The sequence below is a fragment of the Hypomesus nipponensis genome, chromosome 21 (genome assembly GCF_054491055.1).
Source record: "Hypomesus nipponensis isolate SF chromosome 21, ASM5449105v1, whole genome shotgun sequence".
Taxonomy (NCBI): Eukaryota; Metazoa; Chordata; class Actinopteri; order Osmeriformes; family Osmeridae; genus Hypomesus; species Hypomesus nipponensis.
Window position 1 is genome coordinate 5,307,501 of NC_140381.1, and position 20,000 is coordinate 5,327,500.

At 47.1% G+C, this 20,000-nt stretch overlaps 2 protein-coding genes across 2 annotated transcripts in view; both read left to right on the plus strand.

Moving 5' to 3' along the window:
• Positions 1-18,797, plus strand: part of LOC146237578 (sodium/potassium/calcium exchanger 3-like) — a 32,187-nt gene extending 13,390 nt beyond the window's left edge. Inside the window, 15 exon segments of the mRNA XM_084685062.1 lie at positions 5,384-5,460; positions 8,319-8,393; positions 9,134-9,218; positions 10,221-10,324; positions 11,347-11,421; positions 12,294-12,319; positions 12,420-12,473; positions 12,623-12,753; positions 12,933-13,093; positions 13,399-13,672; positions 14,057-14,223; positions 14,774-14,888; positions 15,137-15,249; positions 15,427-15,492; positions 16,098-18,797. Of these exon segments, the coding sequence (XP_084541188.1) occupies positions 5,384-5,460; positions 8,319-8,393; positions 9,134-9,218; positions 10,221-10,324; positions 11,347-11,421; positions 12,294-12,319; positions 12,420-12,473; positions 12,623-12,753; positions 12,933-13,093; positions 13,399-13,672; positions 14,057-14,223; positions 14,774-14,888; positions 15,137-15,249; positions 15,427-15,492; positions 16,098-16,250 (1,676 nt within the window). The 3' untranslated portion in view covers positions 16,251-18,797.
• Positions 18,798-19,029: 232 nt separating this feature from the next.
• The window catches only part of LOC146237579 (ras and Rab interactor 2-like), a 29,749-nt gene continuing 28,778 nt past the window's right edge, over positions 19,030-20,000 (plus strand). The window contains 1 exon segment of the mRNA XM_084685364.1: positions 19,030-19,261. The gene's annotated coding sequence lies outside the window, so the exon portion shown is untranslated.

A 20,000-nucleotide genomic window follows, 5' to 3' on the forward strand; every position in this document is an offset into this window, starting at 1 on the left:
AGAGAGAGAGAAAGGAAGAGAGAGAGAGAGAGAGAGAGAGAAAGGAAGAGAGAGAGAGAGAGAGAGAGAGAGAGAGAGAGAGAGAAAGGAAGAGAGAGAGAGAGAGAGAGAGAGAGAGAGAGAGAGAGAGAGAGAGAGAGAGAAAGGAAGAGAGAGAGAGAGAGAGAGAGAGAGAGAGAGAGAGAGAAGGAAAGAGAGAGAGAGAGAGAGAGAGAAAGGAAGAGAGAGAGAGAGAGAGAGAGAGAGAGAGAGAGAAAGGAAGAGAGAGATAGATGGAGGGAGGGAGGGAGACAGAAAGAAAGAGCAGAACTGGAGTGAGCTTCAGTACCGAGGGTCTGATTGCTGATTAGAACATTGACTGCCACTGATTGAGCAGAGAGGGGAGAGACATGGGAGACCGGGGTGATTGCACAAGGAAATGGAGTTGGGGATGATGGGGGTTATGGTGGTGGGGGTGATGTGTGTGTGTCATGAGGGGGGGGGGGGCGGGGGAGGGAGGGAAAGCAGGCATAGATAGAATAAGAGAATAAGAGGCTGTAGGGGCGTGCATGCGCGTGTGTGCACACGGGGGAGAGATGTTCCAGGAAGTCCTGCACAGCACTAAAACATGTCCCTGTTTAGCGTCACTGCAGCTGGGGTCACTGGGATGCCCTGCAACAGCTGCTGCCCTGGTAACGAAACACACCCCACTGCACACACACACACACACACACACTCTCTCTCTCTCCCTCTTCTCCTTTTCCCTCCTCCCTGCCTTCTGAATATTCTGAGTGAGAGCTGTTTCCTCTATCCCCCCCCTCCGCCCATCCACAGCCATCACCATCTTGAGTACAGTCTACTGTCATGCACTGTATGGACCTAGTGGAGCCAGCTGCTCCGCTTGTGGCACAAAGCCCTCGAGCCGTCTAGCCCTGCTATGCTAACGACTTCTAATCTACTGTAGTTCCAGTACTGATGGGTGACTAGCTTGTGAGAAATCTTTTATTTGTGTGCCCACCTCTCCCCTCCCTTCCCTCTCTACCTCCCTCTCTCCCCGTCCACCTCCCTCTCTACCTCCCTCTCTCCCCGTCCACCTCCCTCTCTACCTCCCTCTCTCCCCGTCCACCTCCCTCTCTACCTCCCTCTCTCCCCGTCCACCTCCCTCTCTACCTCCCTCTCTCCCCGTCCACCTCCCTCTCTACCTCCCTCTCTCCCCGTCCACCTCCCTCTCTACCTCCCTCTCTCCCCTCCCTTCCCTCTCTACCTCCCTCTCTCCCCTCCCTCCCTTCCCTCTCTACCTCCCTCTCTCCCCTCCCTTCCCTCTCTACCTCCCTCTCTCCCCGTCCACCTCCCTCTCTACCTCCCTCTCTCCCCTCCCTTCCCTCTCTACCTCCCTCTCTCCCCGTCCACCTCCCTTTCTACCTCCCTCCCCTGTCCTACCCTCTTTTGACTCCCTCCTTTGACCCCCCCTCCTCTCCCTTCCGTCGACCTCCCCCTCTCTCACTGACTCCCTCCCTCCCATCCTCCCTCAGTCTTGTCCTTCCCTCATCCCTCTTTCTCGCCGCCCCTCTTCCTCCGTCCCCCCCCCTTTCACCTTCTCTCCGTCCCTCTCTCCGTCACCCTTTCCCCTTATCTCTCTCTCTCTCTCTCTCTCTGTCTCTCTCTCTCTCCTTCCCCCCCCCCCCTCTCTCTCTCTCTCTCTCTCTCTCTCTCCATCCATCTCTTCCTCTGACACTTAAGCCCACTCGCTCTGGAGGAGACACGGTTGCCATGGAGTGGGTCGTGCTTGGCGACGCCACGAACACACTCCAGCTTTGAATGGTGGAGATGCCGTATCTGATGAATCAAACTGTGCGTGTGTGTGTACAGTTTCTTTGTGTCTTTCTCATGTTCTCTTTGGTGTGTGTATGTGTATGTGGCTGTGTTGTGCAGTGAGCGTTGTCTCTGCGTATTTGGATGGATATGCCATACTGTGGTTAGAGTAATTGCAAAGTGATTCTTATTCCTCCACAGTAAGCCGAAAGTGTTCAGACACCTGCTCCGGCAAGTCGTCACCTTTCCTCCCAGCTCCTAGCGTGTAACACACGTGTCAGTGTCTTTGTGTCAGGGCACCTTTGGCCGCACACACACGTATAGGTCCTCTTGAATGTAATTCCAAGCCTTTTAAAAGGACACGTGCTCCTTGTATGGCGTCAAAGAACAAACGCACATTGCTGACTCTAAAACACAACGTTCGTACACGCCGACGCGCACGCGATGCACGCACGTTTGGTACCGTTCCGAAAGTCGTCAGTGCACCACCTCTGACGGAGATGGTGAATAGGACCGGATTGGGGTGAGTCACTTCAGAAATCCGACAATTTACGTAACAGAAGAAAGGGCTTGCGCGATGGCCCTGGAAGGCTTCAGGTGGCTCCTGTGATTGGCTGTCTTCTTCTTCATGGTCAAAGCAGACCATACAGCCACAGATGAAAAGTTTGTTTGGGCAATTACTGACGCATTGGAGTGTGGAGGCTGTTCCACCCTCTGGGAGTTTGGGGTGTGTGCGTGTGTGTGTGTGTGCATGTGTGTGTCAATACTTTTTTGTGTACGCCTGTGTGTGTGTTCATGCTTTATGTGTACTACGAGTACATATAGTGTGTGTGTCTTTGGCGGTGATTTCCATTGGCATAGTACCGTGAACAGGGACCTGGAATGTTCCAGAATGCTGTGCATCTGCTCCCCATGTTCCCCTGGCACACACAGCCTTAGTCTGGACACACACACACACACACACATATCCGGAATAGTCCGGGAACACAGGCTTCCATCCATTGTACCATGCTAAGTTTTGGCCCAGCCCAAACACTGGCCAACCAGAGCTAATTGTATCATCCTTGGTTCAGAGACTGACTCTAATTCTTCCCCACCTGGGCCTGTAAGGAAACACTTTATCCCCCCTCTCATATCAATTACATCCCCGACAATCCTCCTCTGCTTGAGACTCATTAGGCGTCCTGTTCATCTGGAGGGGAAAGTCTTTCATTCTCTCATTTAGTGTCTCAAGGTGAATCGAGTCCCTGATTAGAGCGGGGGTTTGTTGACGTGCTGGAGCTTGTTCCCCAGGAGGGATGCCACCGACCCGGGATTTATGAGAGGCAGTGTCGTTGACACGCGCGGCTCTTCGGTGTGCGAGTGCGTGCATGTTTTCATGAGTGTGTGTTTGCGAACGTCGGGTGCGTTTCCATGTACTTTACTCTGTGTGTGGGTGTGTGTGTGTGCTTGAGTGTGTGTGTGGGGGTTCTCAAGGGAAATTACATGGATTAGTTAGAGCCTCTCTTTCACGGCCCGTTACTACGCCAAATAGAGGTGTTTTTTTTCTTCTTTTTTCTTCTCTGTCTTTGAAGAATAGGGGAGTCAGTCACCTTGGGCATCTGTGAAATGGCTGCGTTTCTTTTAATCTCTCTTTCTCTTCTCTTTCCTTTCTCTCTCTGTCCTCCCCCCCCCCTTACCTCTCTTATTCCAAGAATAGCACCTTCCTCTTATATTATCTATGTACCTTTCCTGTCATGAGACTTGCTTGTTTTCCTTGTGGGATACACACATGTATGCACACACACACACATACTGTACACACACGTGTACCGAGCATGGCTGAGGGTATGGTGAAACAAGTAAATATTAAACACATGCAGTGGCACAGTAGTCATTAAACTCCCTGCTTGCGAATCTTAAGTTGCTGTTCTGTGTTGTGTTGAAGGGCGTTGGTAACTTGCATCAACTCAAATACATGGAGATGAATGTAAATAGGTCAATGCTCAGAAGTGCCAGAGAAACTAGGAGGAAAGTTTTCCAGAAGCAGCTGGGAAAGTAAATGATGGCTGACCCAAACTCAGGTTAAGGACACACCATAGACTAGCTAGCTGGTTAGCTTTTGTCCTGTATTCGCTACATAAATACATGTAGCTAACTATAGCAGTAGTGGTAGTGCTAGCCTAGCTGCTAGTCTTATACAGACACAGAGCTAGGGTTAGCTAGCCGCCGTGTTAGCCTCGAGCTAGCTCTGTTGGCCTGGCTGCACTTTTTTGTGGAAATGTGTTGAAATGTGTAGCAGATGTTAGTGGTGGCCTGTAGCCGTGAATGGGCTGTTGATTGGTATAGGAGATGGGGATGATGAGGGGGATCGGTGTTGGGAGAGAGAGAGAGAGAGAGAGAGAGAGAGAGAGAGAGAGAGAGAGAGAGAGAGAGAGAGAGAGAGAGATGAAGAAAGAGAGATGAAGAGAGAGATGAACAGAGAGAGAGAGATGGGGGGAGATAGAGAGAGAGTGTGTGTGTGAGAGAGAGTGTAAGAGAGAGAAGCATCTCTCAACACTTGGCGCCGCTAGTTGAGGGCAAAGTCTGTTAGTAGCCTAGGCCCAGCTGGTGTGAAGAAGTGGCGGGGTAGAGAGAGAGAGAAGAGAGGAATGGAAGAAATAAAGGACAAGGAGGCAGGGAGGTGAAGACTGACACATCCCTCTCTCTTTTTCAGTTTGTCACCCTATTTTCTCCGTCTTGCGTTTTCTCAAACTGTCTCTCCTTCCCTCTCTCTCTCCTTCCCTCTCTCTCTCCTTCCCTCTCTCTCTCCTTCCCTCTCTCTCTCCTTCCCTCTCTCTCTCCTTCCCTCTCTCTCTCCTTCCCTCTCTCTCTCCTTCCCTCTCTCTCACCTTCCTCATCCTCTCCTTTTGTTCTCTCTCTCTTTCTTCCCATGTATTTCCCTCTTCTTCTCTCAATCTCTCAACCCTCTCTGTTTCTTAGGTGGAACAACAGCCCTGCCCTCTCTTTCTCTCTCTCTCTCTCTCTCTCTCTCTCTCTCTCTCTCTCTCTCTCTCTCTCTCTCTCTCTCTCTCTCTCTCTCTCTCTCTCTCTCTCTCTCTCTCTCTCTCTCTCTCTCTCTCTCTCTCTCTCTCTCTCTTTCTCTCTCTCACACACCCTCTCTCTCCATCCTTCTCTTGCTTAAGCAGATTGCTCCTAAACTGGCTACCTCTTTCCTTTCCTTCCCTCTTGTCTTACTCGAAATATCCCTAGCTCTATTTTTATCTTATCTTTCTCTCCTCTCTGCCCTCTCTTTGTCCTCACCTTGTCGTTCATTTTTTCCATCTCTCTCTGCCTTTTTATTTCTTTCTCTCCCTCTCCCTCTCTCTCTTTTCTCTACTGGTTGTTCTCAGAGGAGACACTCACACACACACACACACACACACACACACAGAGTGTCTTGGGCAAGGTGCTATGAGGCTGGCCCTTGTCAGTTTACATGAGTTAGAGTGTTTTTCTCTCGAGGGTGACGGTAAAGCTGACCTCTCTGGGTCTTGAAACCATGTCCTTGCGCAATACACACACACACACTCACTCACACAGTTGTCTAACCCGATCTCTGTATTTCTTCCAGCGCTGCACGAATTTCCCACCGACCTGTTCACTCACAAGGAGAGGACTGAGGGAGCGGTGACCTTGCACGTCATGTGTGTGAGTACACACACCCTGTCCCGTGTGTGTGTGTGTGTGTCAGTGTGTGTGTGCTATTGTGGATGTGTGTGTGTTTCATCTGTGTCTACCTTCCTGTATCCCAACATCAGAAAGAATCACCAGGTCTTTAGCCTGCAACAACACCCAGCTTCTCCTAAGTTCCTGTGAAACAAACAAGTAGGCTTTAAAATAAAAAATTTAACTAACAGACAGCAAGGGGGAAACCAAATAACAACATTCTCAGCTCCACTGTTCCTGGTCCACGTTTCCATAGTGGGAAAACCATGGGGTAATTGCTAGCGGGCTAGTGTCCAAGGCTAAACAAACGGCCCCTGAGTCCAAGCTTTCCCGCCAAGCTGAACACTGCATTTGAGTCTGCACAGTATGAGTCGGTATGTCACAGACCCTTCCTCTTCCTTCGCCTCCCCCATCTCTCTCTCTCTCTCTCTCTCTCTCTCTCTCTCTCTCTCTCTCTCTCTCTCTCTCTCTCTCTCTCTTTCTCTCTTTCCATCTCGTCTCTCTTCATCTCTGTCTCTTCATCTCTCTCTCTCTCTCTCTCTCTCTCTCTCTCTCTCTCTCTCTCTCTCTCTCTCTCTCTCTCTCTCTCTATCTCTCTCTCTCTCTCTCTCTCTCTCTCTCTCTCTCTCTCTCTCTCTCTCTCGATTTCTTTCTCTTGCTCTTGCTCTCGCTCTCTCTCCATCTCTCTCTATCTCTCTCTCCTCTCTCTCTCTCTTCATCTCTCTCTTTCTCTATTGTGGATACGTCTGGTTGTAATTGGGATGTATTTGCAGCAGGCAATAAATAAAGTGCCAGCAGTGCTGACAGGACCTCAGTGTGCGGGGAGCGAGAAGTGCAGGGAAAAACAAGAGTGAGGAGAAGGTGGAGAGAGAGAGAGCTATGTTATGGAAAAGTGGGTTGCAAAGATAAGTGAAGGGATAACTTATATCAAACACGAGTTGGACTACGTCAGCATTCAGTGTGTGTGTGTGTGTGTGTGTGTGTGTGTGTGTGAGGAGATCCAGATCCACATGATGCATGGAGCCTTTTCAAAGAGCACCACATCAACCTCATGCTCTCTCATCCAACTAAATGAACCACATCCACTCACCCCGACCCCTCTCTCTCTCCACCCACAACCCCCGTGGGGTCCTGACAAACCTCAGGCCGTCCAGCTCACCGCCTGCTCATCCACAGAAAACACACCTCACTGGGTCAGGCATATGCTTGACCGCCCGAACTCCCCTGGAGAGATGAGAGGAGTTGCAGGACATCGGGGGGGTTTCGGGTGGTAGGGGCGGGGGATGAGGGGGGGTGTAGGGGACTCTCCGTGACATCGGCGCACGCCACGCCGTTTTTTTCCGCGTAGGCGGAAGGCCCGAGGCGGGAGTCATGTCGCGCTGAGCTTGTTCTCTCTCCGCCTGGCTAGCTCAGCGGGACGCTAACCCTGGTAGCAGCGCTAAACAGCTGACTGGTTTAAGATGTTTGCATCCTGCACACAGAGCACGCCTCACGAGAACTCGGTGCCAGTAAAGTGGATTGTGTTGTTACTGACATTCGCTAGCCTTAGACCTGAGGGTTGGTACTTTCACCAAGCAAATCAATCCATTTCCGGCTAGGTTCATCCATTTGTTTGCAATTAAATCCTGCTATATATTCTTGAACAAAATTAAAAAAAAGAATTAAAAAAAAATTATATTGGTTTAAGTTCAAATGTATTGTCATGTGAATTGGCGTAGCTCATTTTCTGAGGTGCGACCGTACACAGACACAAACACACAAATACTGGAACACACGCATTCTGGAAGACAGTGAAGCGATTCATTGTTTTGCTCTTAACCTCCTTCTTGACCCCAAATCCACACCCGGATTAAAACCACAAGGATGATAATCCCACCCGGCCCTTTATTCCAAAATAAACCCAATCCCCAGCACAGCCCCCCTCTGCAATGGCCGAAGGCCTACGGCACTCCTCATCCTCACAAGGACACACTGACTCCTGAGAGTTCCGCTCTGTTCTTACCTGAGGTCTCTCCCTCCCCTCTCTCTCTCTCTCTCTCTCTCTCTCTCTCTCTCTCTCTCTCTCTCTCTCTCTCTCTCTCTCTCTCTCTCTCTCTCTCCTCTCTCTCTCTCTCTCTCTCTCTCTCTCTCTCTCTCTCTCTCTCTCTCTCTCTCTCTCTCTCTCTCTCCCTCTCTCTCTCTCTCTTTCTATCTCTCTCTCTCTTTCTATCTCTCTCTCTCTCTCTCTCTCTCTCTCTCTCTCTCTCTCCTCTCTCTCTCTCTCTCTCTCTCTCGCTCTCTCTCTCTCTCTCTCTCTCTCCCTCCTCTCTCTCTCTCTCTCTCTCTCTCTCTCTCTCTCTCTCTCTCTCTCTCTCTCTCTCTCTCTCTCTCTCTCTCTCTCTCTCTCTCTCTCTCTCTCTCTCTCTCTCTCTCTCTCTCTCTCTCTCTCTCTCTCTTTCTATCTCTCTCTCTCTCTCATCTATCTCTTGTTCTCGCTCTTCCTCTCAATACAATGCTCCCATTTCTATGCTTGCACGTGAACTGGTTTTGTACAGTAATACCCGGGCATGAAATATGTATTTGCAAGTGCTCATATGCCATATTACACGTCTTGTTACATCATGAATATGACTTCTGGCTATTTATCTGATTGTTCTCTTCTCCCCCCCTCGTTCCTTCCTGCCCTCTCTTTCTCCCTCTCTTTTGATCTTTCCTTCTTTACCTCTCTTCCTCTCTTGGTCTCTGTCTTTTCTCTCTCTGTCTTTCTTGCCTCTTCTCGGTCTCTCCCCCTCTTTCACCCCCTTTCTTTCACCCCCTTTCTTCCTCCCCCTCTCCTTCCTTCCCTCCCTCTCTCCTTTCAGGCCATATACATGTTCTGTGCTCTCGCCCTGGTGTGTGATGACTACTTCGTCCCATCTCTGGAGAAGATATGCGAGGTATGCATGTGGGCAAACATACATGCACAGGACAGGACGGGATGTAATCCTCTTACGTCCTGTTGGTGTTGATCCTAACCCTGCGTTGTTGGGGGTTGTAGTTCATGCCAGGGTCAAGGATCAGAGGGACACGCTGGGCTGTGTGGCATTCAGTCGATGTGGAGTTATGTTGGCACTGATTAGGATAAACGTGTTTAGCATTCTTTCTCTTTCCCTTCCTCTCTTTCTCTGTTTTATATATTTATTTATTTATTTTCCTCTCTCCCTCTATCCCTTTCTCTTAACATCTCTTTCTCCTCTCTCTTTCTCTCCATCTCTCTCCCCCTCTCTCTCTTTCTCTGTTTTATATATATATTTATTTATTTTCCTCTCTCCCTCTATCCCTTTCTCTTAACATCTCTTTCTCCTTCTCTCTCGTTCTCTCCCTCCCTCTCTCTATCGATCTCTCTCCCTCTCCCTCTCTCTTTTTCTCTCCATCTCCCTCCCTCTCTCTATCTCTCTCTCTCCTGCTCTCTCTCTCCCTCTCCCTTTCTCTCTATCTCTCTCTCTCTCTTTCTCTCCCTCCCTCTCTCTCTTTCTCTCCATCTCTCTCTCTCTCTCTCTCTCTCTCTCTCTCTCTCTCTCTCTCTCTCTCCCCCCTCCCTCCCTCTCCCTCTCCCTGTCCCTCTCTCTCCCTCTCTCTCCCTCCCTCTCTCTCCCTCTCTCTCTCTCTCCCTCTCCCTCTCTCTCTCTCTCTCCAGCGTCTGGACCTGAGTGAGGACGTAGCAGGGGCCACCTTCATGGCAGCCGGGAGCTCCGCCCCTGAACTGTTCACCTCCGTCATCGGTAACATTCTCCCTCCCTCCTAGCCCTCCTCTATCCCCACCCCTCCTTCACTAGCTCCAATCTTCCTCCCCATTGCCTGTCTCCTCCCCTATATCCTGTTTCCTAGCCTCCTCCCGCTCCCCTGTCTCCTATCCCCTATGCTAATCCGTCTCCCCTCCACAGACCCTATGGAACAGTATGCACAGACCATGAAGAGCAATATCCATTAGCAGCTGCTTTCATCTGAACAGATTACAGTGGAGCCATATTTCAGCATACACAATAGAATTCCAGTTGTATTATGTAAATCCCAAACTGCTATATAGGCAAATTAGGTTTCTGCAAACATCACTATGCTGATGAGATGCAAAGCGATCCTTCCCTTTCATGAAGTTTCCAACGATGTCCGTCAAGCAAACTTGGTTTGGAATACCAAGATCGCCTTTTTTTTAACTTAAATATACTCAAACTGACCTGCAGAAGCCATTGACTATGTTGTAACCGGATGTGATCATGCAGCCGATGCTTTGATCCAAAGAGAACTGCAGAGAGGATTTGAACCTATGACCCTTGAACCTATGACCCTTGAACCTATGACCCTTGAACCTGTGACCCTTGAACCTGTGACCCTTGCTGTCACAAGTTCTAGCACTGAGCCACCTTACTTGAAGCTGGGTCGTCTACACGTGTTGTGACCACCGTGACTGATGTTTACTGTGTGTGAAGCATCTGAAGTCATGGTAGCCCCACATACAGGAGATACTGTGTGTATGCTGCTGTTATGAAGGGGGGGGTTTGTGTGGGTGTATGGTGTGCGCTCGCATTTGTGTGTCCGTCTAAATGGAATGCCTGGAATGTTGTTGTCTTTAACAATTCAAACCTGTGTGTGTCTAAATGGAGAGTGTGTGTGATTGCATGTGTGTGTGTGTGTAAAGGAACTCTATATGGGTGCGGGAGTGAGTGTGTGTGTGTGTGTGAATGACATGCTTATCTGCGTGTGTGTGTGTGTGTGTATCTCTGCAGGGGTGTTCGTGACTAAAGGTGATGTGGGGGTGGGGACCATTGTGGGTTCGGCCGTGTTCAACATCCTGTGCATCATAGGAGTGTGTGGGCTCTTCGCTGGGCAGGTATGATGTCACCAACGAAAAAACACACCCACTGATATGTTGTTGGCTCCGCTCCGCCGTGCAGTTGACCTGGCAACAGTCCATGCATGCTGAAACTGTCGTTCACACACATGTAAACACGCATAAATAGACAAGTGCGTTCCAGTTGCATCCCATTCCCCTTACACGCCATGGCAAGTGCCTGCGCTGAATAGCCTGCACGGTACATACACACTGTGTATCCTTGGCTTGGAGCCCAACACGTGTGTGTCGTCACAGATGTACTGTACTGTACTGTACTGTACACACACAATGCAATATCATGTTTTCCTAGTGTCCACCCATATGGCGTGTCAGATGTGGGGTTAAAGCCTGACTCCTTAACATGACTTTACATCATAGTGGTAGTTTGACATGGCAAGCCAGGACATAAGCTTGCATGACAACAACCCCCCCCCCCCCAGATAAGCCCTGAAAAAATAGCGAGGTAAAACAGAGATTTGATCACAGATTGTGTGTTATGTAAGGAGAGCTACTCCTGTCAGGGGGGGTTGGGTTTGGTGTATTAAAATCATCTTAATGCGCTCAAGCTAACCTCCCCTCGTTGTTTATCTCGTTAATGCTAAGCTGCTGTTAGCTTTTTTCTTAGAAAATATACAAGTTTATGCTCTCTCTTCTTTGCTAGTTTTTCCTCTAAACCAATGTACTAGTTGTTGGAGGGATATCTAAAGTAAAAAAAAAGATTTCTCTGGGAGTGATATGTAATGTTTTTACTGTAGGAGGGGGACTGAAATTCTAAGTCAGTTAGTCATCACTCTGCTAGGTATCTAGCTACGGCGTCTGCTTATGTAAAATCAATGGATACACCAACACCTTTATTGTAGGTGTGTCGTACTTCGCTGCCACAGATACATTTGAACCTCAGGGTCAACTCAAGAGCACTTACATGTATTTTATGTATGTTATTATGTTCACAGTTAACAACTGAACTGTGCAATTTCAGTTGTTAACTGTTACTCATTTCTTTCTCTTTCTGCTTGTAGGCGGTGAAGCTCTCCCATTGGACACTACTGAGAGATTCTACATATTACACCTTCTCTATTGTGGCTCTTATCGCAGTAAGTGGAAAAATACACATGCAAATATACTTGCATGCGCACACACATATATATGGAAACACACACACACACACACACACACAATTTCTGTCTTTGAATAGGACGCAATTGTAGTCATTTCACAATCATGTCATTTACAGCCATTCACCCACACCAATTAATACAGTACTGTAGGCAGAGAAATACAGAGAATGCAAAAGAGTGAGAGAGAGAGAGAGAGAGAGAGAGAGAGAGAGAGAGAGAGAGAGAGAGAGAGAGAGAGAGAGAGAGAGAGAAGAAAGAAAGAGAGAGAAAGAAAGAGAGAGAGAGTTAGAGGGATAGTGGGAGGGAGAAGAGAGAGAGAGAGAGAGAGAGAGAGAGAGAGAGAGAGAGAGAGAGAGAAAGAGAGAGAGAAAGAGAGAGAGATGGAGGGAGTGAGAGAGGGTAAGCATTGGTTAAACTAATGCAGTCATCCCAATTAGTCCAACTGACTGTACCCTTACATAGAGGCCACACACACCCGCACGTGTTCACACTTATTCACACAGGGATGCACACACACACACACGCAACCATACACACACACATGCAACCATACACACACACACACACTGATGTGACATCTTTGTGCGTCATCAATGTATATCTTGGACTCGAACACACACACACACACACACACACTGCATCACCAGTGTATTATGTTAATGCATAGATTCTAATGAGTTTAAATTGTAGTTTGCTCAAATGGAGAGAATCGCTGGAGAGAGGGTGCCCTCTTGTGGAAAAGACATGGTATTGCTGAAAAGTCCAGTTGGGGTCCTGTCTGTGTGAGAATAGATACTTTTACGGCAAATTTTACTTTCGCTGATATTATCTTCTTTTTTACCCGACAGTTTATCTACGATGAGAAGGTCACATGGTACGTTTTAGTCACGTACATAAAACATTTGTGATTATACGTAACCGGCCACTGGGCTTGATTTCAGTGATTGAGAGTTTGTGGATGTGATTTATTCCAGGTGGGAGTCGTTAGTACTGGTCCTGATGTATCTGGTTTACATCATCATCATGAAGTGAGTATAATTTTCATTTATTAATTTCCTATTCCAGCTAGCCTTTAAAACAACATGTAATATGTGTATTCCGGTGGTCCGACATGATGACTAAACATGGAATGTTTGGCAGACACTGTTAACCCCTTTTTTCAACCCTGTGCCTGTAGGTTTAACGGCCGAGCGCACCGCTACTTCGACCGCCGGAAGAAGAGCTCGATAAACCTGACCAACGGCCTGACAGGAAGCACCGACCTAGAGGACGTCACCTGCGACGCCACCGCCGTCCTGCTCAAGAAAGGTGCGTGTCCGCAACAAACGACGGCCATTTTGTGTCCAACATTACACCATCGGTTCACCATAGCTGAGCCGCCATTTCGGCTCCGTCCTGTTCTGTCGCTTCAAACCATACCCTGTTGATTCTGAGAGGAGTGAGTGGTGATTCCGGTGGGTGGGGCCTTTTTGGGTTTGTTCCTGTAGCTAACTTCCACTGTAAACCGTCTGTGTTGATGGTGGACGAGCTGCTGTCGGCGTACCCTCACCAGCTGTCCTTCTCTGAGGCCGGCATGAGGATCATGATCACCAGCCACTTCTCCCCACGGACACGCCTCACCATGGCCTCGCGCATGCTCATCAACGAGGCAAGACACACACGCACACACACAAGCAGAGGCAGATACTGAAACATACAAACACATACACACCTATACACACACACACACGCATGCAAACACTTTGGCCTTCCTGAAGGCACACAGGTGACACACACACAGGTGACACACACACACACACATAGGTGACACACACACACACACATAGGTGACACACACACACACACAGGTGACACACACATAGGTGACACACACACACACACAGGTGACACATACACAGGTGACACACACACACAGAGGTGAGTGACCTTCCAGCTGGCGCTGTATCGCGACAGAGACAGAGGCTGATCAACACCAGTGAGACCCGGGTGACCCGCATCACCAACGGCGACTCGGACTCCGCCTCCAGGCTCCCGGAGAGGCGGGGCCTGGAGAACGGCATGGGCGGGGTCGAGCGGGGTCTGAACGGGCGGTGCCGGCTGCAGGACGGCGTGGAGTCGGGGAACGAGACGGAGAACGAGGACAACGAGAACAACGAGAATGACGGAGAGGGGGAGGAGGAGGGCGAGGGCGAGGACGAGGGCCCGCTGGTGCCTTTCAAGATACCAGGTAACACATCCAGTGTGCTCACCCGAAGGCCGGTGTAGAACACCGAGCGGCCACTCTGGCGTCGGGATTCAAATAAGCACCGTGTACCCACCCTTATTGTTGTCTCTCTTTCTCTCTCTCTCTCTCTCTCTCTCTTTCTCTCTCTCTCTCTCTCTCTTTCTTTCTCTCTCTCTCTCTCTCTCTCTCTCTCTCTCTCTCTCTCTCTCTCTCTCTCTCTCTCTCTCTCTCTCTCTCTCTCTCTCTCTCTCTCTCTCTCTCTCTCTCTCCACCTTCCATCCGTTTGTTTCTCACCGATCCTTATGGTTCTCCCTTCCTCCCCCTCCCTCCCCCTCCCCCCCCTCCCTCCCCCCCCCCCCCCCCTCCCTCCCCCTCATCTCTCCCCAGCGGGGGGGTGTAACAAGCTGAAGTGGCTGGTCATGTGGCCGCTCTGCCTCCTCCTCTTCCTCACCGTGCCCAACTGTGCCAAGCGGCGCTGGCAGAACTGGTTCATGGTGGCCTTCGTCACCTCCACCATCTGGATCGCCTGCCTCTCCTACATCATGGTCTGGATGGTGAGTCAGCAGAAGCTGCCATCTTGAGGTTTTTTTCTGGGAAGTCTGTGGCATTTTGTGGGAAAAAAAAGGAATTCCTGTGGGGTTTGAACCAGGGGCGTAGCCACGGGTAGGCCTGGGAAGGCACAGGCAAAAATGATGCACCGGGTGCACATCGCGAAGTAAATAAGTAAAAAAAGAAAAAAACTGAAAAGATGCCTATCCATATTTTTCTAGGTCTACCCAAAAATATGTTTCTGGCTACGCCTCTGGTTTGAATATTTATTCGTTTTGGATTGTTTGTTATTGTTGACCATGGTTCTGTAAATATACTTGATGTTGATAAAGTCGTTTGAATCGAATTGAATTTTGGAGTATTGTTATTGTATCTTGTCCCAGTTCACCTTATTGAAGTAGCATATGATTTATATCGGAAAAAGTATCCTTAACATTGTTCCACAAAGCACAAGTCTATGCTTTGAGCTGACAGTAGTAGAATCCAAGGTAGAATTGAATCTAACTTTATTTATCTGTCAGAGGTTTTCATGTGAGTTGGAATCTGCTGTTTCAGGTGACTGTGATTGGGTTTACCCTGGGCATCCCTGATGTCATCATGGGCATCACCTTCCTGGCGGCGGGCACCAGTGTTCCAGACTGCATGGCCAGCCTCATCGTGGCACGGCAAGGTAGGCACATACACACGTGCACACACACGTGCACACACATGCATCAATTCTCGCACAGGGACATTAGCCGTAGCACACAAAACACATGACACACTTTTAGACACACACACACAATGATGATTGATTCAGTAGGGATTGATTCCATAGGGATTGATTCAGTAGGGATTGATTCAGTAGGGATTGATTCAGTAGGGATTGATTCAGTAGAGATTGATTCAGTAGGGATTGATGAAAGTGTTTGTCCTCAGGTCTGGGTGACATGGCCATCTCCAACTCCATCGGCAGTAACGTGTTTGATATCCTGGTGGGTCTGGGTCTACCCTGGTGCCTGCAAACTCTGTGCATCGACTACGGCTCTGAGGTCTGTCTCCTGCACACACACACACACATACGCCTCCCCCCATACACACCACACTCACACAGCTAGCCAACCAAGTCTTGGAGGAATATCGACAGTTGTGTCTGGTGTCTACGATGTATCATAATGGTTCTTATTGTGTACATGTTGTTAATGGAACCCGTCCCTGTGTGTGTTCAGATCCATCTGAACAGCAGGGGGCTCATCTTCTCTGTTGGACTGCTTCTGGCTTCAGTCTTCTTCACAGTAAGAGACGACTTCATTTGATTACGGCGGGGGCCATTTTTAGATGGGTGGTAATGTGTGTGGGGTTGGTGTTGAAAAAGGATCGAGGAGGCATATGCCTCACAAGCCTTCTCACCCTTCCACACCTGTTCGACACTGGTAGTGTCTCATACTCCGACTAAAGATAGTTCTGCCTCTCTTCTCCTCTCCTCTCCTCCCTTCCTCACTCCTGTCCTCTCCTCTCCTTCCGTCCTCACTCCTGTCCTCTCCTCTCCTTCCGTCCTCACTCCTCTCTTCTCCTCTCCTCTCCTCTCCTCTCCTCCCTTCCCCACTCCTCTCCTCTCTTCTCCTCTCCCCTCCTTCCGTCCTCACTCCTGTCCTCTCCTCTCCTTCCGTCCTCACTCCTGTCCTCTCCTCTCCTTCCGTCCTCACTCCTCTCCTCTCCTCTCCTCTCCTCCCTTCCCCACTCCTCTCCTCTCTTCTCCTCTCCCCTCCTTCCGTCCTCACTCCTGTCCTCTCTTCTCCTCTCCCCTCCTTCCGTCCTCACTCCTGTCCTCTCTTCTCCTCTCTTCTCCTCCCTTCCTCACTCCTGTCCTCCTCTCCTCTCTTTTTTGGTTCTTCCTCAGGTTCTGGGAGTCCACCTAAACAAATGGACTCTGGACAAGCGCCTGGGCTTGGCCTGTCTGCTCACCTACGCCATCTTCCTCTGCTTCTCCATCCTCATCGAGTTCAACGTCTTCATATTCGTCAACTTGCCCATGTGCAGAGAGATCTTCTGATCTACCTTTCTCCTTCACCTTATCCTCCTCCTTGCCGTCCTGTCTGGCTGGTTGCCAAGCCAACGACGTCCTCGTGTGGATCTTTACCTTCTGGAAAAAGTTATCTATCATTTATCTTTGGTGCAATACAAGAGGACGATCGAATGCTTTCAATAAGACGGAGAATGAGGAAGTACTGTTGAAGCTGATGAGGATGTCAACCAATCAGTGAGTTGAATAGTGACTACTTCCTGTTGAAGTTGCTGGTTAAAAACTTTGAACTGGAGGACAAACTCAACTGTATTATCATCAACAGTGGGCCGCTGTTGGTAGATTTGCTGCTGCTGTAACTAACTGATCAATTGAAAGAAGATGATTTGCTGATGGAGATTTTTTTGCCCGTAAGATTGTGTTTGTTACTCTTTGTACAAAAGAATGTGTACAGTATACTAATTTGTTTTAAGTTAAGACTAAATGTATGTATATATTTGAAGGTATTTTCATAGAGGAAAAGACAGAGATAGGCCTATTTCTTCAACAGGTTTTTATCAAGTTTTAAGATTGAAAAGGGGGAAAGATGTTTTTGTTGTGCCATGACTTGGCCTGCTAGTTACACACCAATGGTAACATTTCTCTCAAAAACTCAATAGAAACCAATAGCCTCATGTAAGCATGCTGTGCTAGCCCCAAATCTATTCATCTTGCGCTCTGAGGAATAATAGCCTAGTTAAATATCTCTATATATATTTAATGGTATTTATGTAAATATATTCTTCTTTTTCTTTTGTTTCTTTCTATAGATATATCCAAATATTATGTGGGCTATGTATTTCCAAAACATTATTGTAGAAAAGGGATATTCCTGTAACTGAAGTCCAGCACTGTCACTTTATTGAATAGAAATAATATTATGTTACTATGTGACTACTGAGGTTTTAGAGTTTATTGGACAATTCAAGGGTAGTTTTTAGTCTCTCGGTTGAGTACAATGTTAGTACTTCTTAAATACAAAAGTATTTTTAGAATAGGTATAAAAAAAAGTACACTGTCGAAAGAGAGTTTAATGGGTTACGTGTGTGTGTGTGTCTATCTAGAGTTTCATTTACGGTAATCTCAAGAAGGACCCAGGAAACCACTGTTACTGAGAGGACTAATCATGCTTTATTTATGAATTTATTTATTCTGAGATTACGTCAGATCTCTTGGTCTCAGATCTTTGGGGCACCAGTAAGTAACATGGAATGCTTTGTGTTTGGTTCTATACAGGATATATGCAGGATATATGTGTATGTTGATCTGTACAGTGTACCTAATATAATCTGTTAACTGGGAAACTGACTTGATGTTTTCATATTTAAGAATAGAACTTGATAATTTATAAGTTTTGTAATAGTTCTGATTACAGAAAAGGATATATACATATATATATTGCAGCATTTGTATATTTTGAAAAGGTTTTGCAGATGTTTCACAGAGCACTCTTCCTGGTTTTGACCCTTGACCCTAGAGAGAACTCAGTGTTGCTTGGAAACCCCTGCGTAACATTTGGTATCGCGGTGATGGTCATGGTCACACCAGGGAAACCCTTGGCACTTGCACAACATATGTATTCTGAACACAGTGCTTGTACTCGAACAACATCCATTGTATTTGATGATTAAAAAACAATCAACAACAAGAAAAACGCCAAAAAGAATCAATACTCGAGGACATGTTTTTATGCTTGTATTTGAGCCAACATCTTTTGTCAACATGATTGCCACCTTTTATCAGCATGTGTTCAAACCAAACATGGAAATATATTTCTTTTTTAAACTGTTAAAGAGATTCGTATTCAGAGCCCTGTGGGATAGGTTTATGAGGATTTGCATCCGAATTTACACACTGGAAATCCTTACAGATTAACTGTACTAACTGGATTCGTAAACTCGTGGCATGCAGTGAATATGCCTACCGATTCTACCATGAAGTAATTGATTGGAACCAAATCTGTCCAGCACTCGAAATTCTGTATATATTCTATGAGTGCCATCGCTGTCACTATAGCAACAGCTGTATCTAGGTGGAGGTTGGTTTCTCATCTTGTTGGGTATGCTCAACACAGTATATCACATTGTTCAATTGGGATACGACTTATTTGGCACATAGAAGATAGTTTGCGGTACATTTTAGGTTAATACAGAATTATATGTTGGTCTGCATGTCTATTTCATAAAAGTCAAGTTATTTTGTGTGTACTTTTAAGGTTTGCCCTGATCAGAAAAGCACTGTGTTAATTAAGTTGTACATACCATGTGAGATAGGATATGATGAACAGAAATGTTTAAGTAACTTAAAATGGCAAGCAGGCATTTGAAATTTACAGTATTTAGAATGTAGGGCTACTACACAAATAGTTTCCAACAAACCAATGTCATTATACCGTCATGTCTTTGGACTTGTTTGTAAATCCTCATTTTTTTCGTGAGGGCCTCTGGGTATTTTCTGTATCTCTCAGTACTCTCAAGGGCCTCTTGGAAGGGTATTTGGCATATTTTGTTCCCAGGGGTCTTCTTGCAATAAACTGATTTACATACAGCGTTGCCTTTGCTGTGTTTTTTTTTTCTACAGAAACACCTCTCACAGGAAAAGCGTTCATGTCAACTACTGTCAAATAAGGTTTTAGCGTGATCTGCTCACGAAATAGGGTTAATGATGATCGAATCCTTAGTTCACGGACGGAACGCTTCCCGTCGTGTGTAGAATATAGGCGCATGATAATTATACTAGTACAGTTTTTTGGGGGGGGGATCAAAACGAAAAACTTGAATGCGCTGAGGTGCTACCGTGCGTGCTAAAAGTTTGCCGGGTTGAAGAGGCAAGAAAAGCATTGAAAGACATGCGACTACAGGCAACAAAGGGACTTTTAAACAAGAACATGATATAACGTGAAAGCAAGTGCAATAGATTTAAAATGTTACTTCTGAAGATGCGAAAAGATTATTGGAACGTAGGTGTTCAAAGTTGTCCGGGGAACTGCGCTTAAATTTCAGGTAAGTTGACGGACGGGATGTTGTGTTCGGGTGTTCAGTGTTACGAAAAGTTTTGTTGTTCTTTTTTACAAGAGGCTGTTGTTTCCGTGTTCAGCAAACAAGACTCACTTTACATTGGTCAGTTGGGTTACCAATTTAAAATGAAAAAACTATACGCTGTCCTGTTTTCCTCTAAAAGATAATAGCTTATAGCCTACTTTTGAGTCATGGGAAAGGGAAACTGATCAGTAAACAAAAGGTACCTCAAATAACATTGAGGTTGACAAAGGAATGTCTTGACCAGTTTAGACTTTTGGCAAACAAATCGGTTTGCAAATATGGGCATTAATATTGGCTACGATCCTTTTGGTTTAAAAGACTTCCAACCTTTGGCTTTTTCGCCGTTTGGTCTTTTTCGAGTCTGATAATTAAAAACTATTTGGCATCATTGTATAGCAACCCTATAGCCTACAGTTTCCTAATATTTTGCTTTGTTACGGATCAGCATTCCTTATGCTCATATTACTGTACAGCGCTCCCTCTTATCTCCTTTCCACAAGTTATTAACCTCTGTATTTAAAGGATATGCTGCTTCATTGGCAAAATGACTTGTGGCTGAAATTAAACATTGCTGAAGTATAAATGTGAACAGTCCAACTTGAAGGGTACTTGAAACTTAAAGCCAAATAATCGTGAACATACGTTTACGACCTAATTATTCAGTCTCCTTGTTTGCACAAAAACACCCTCACGTAGTCAG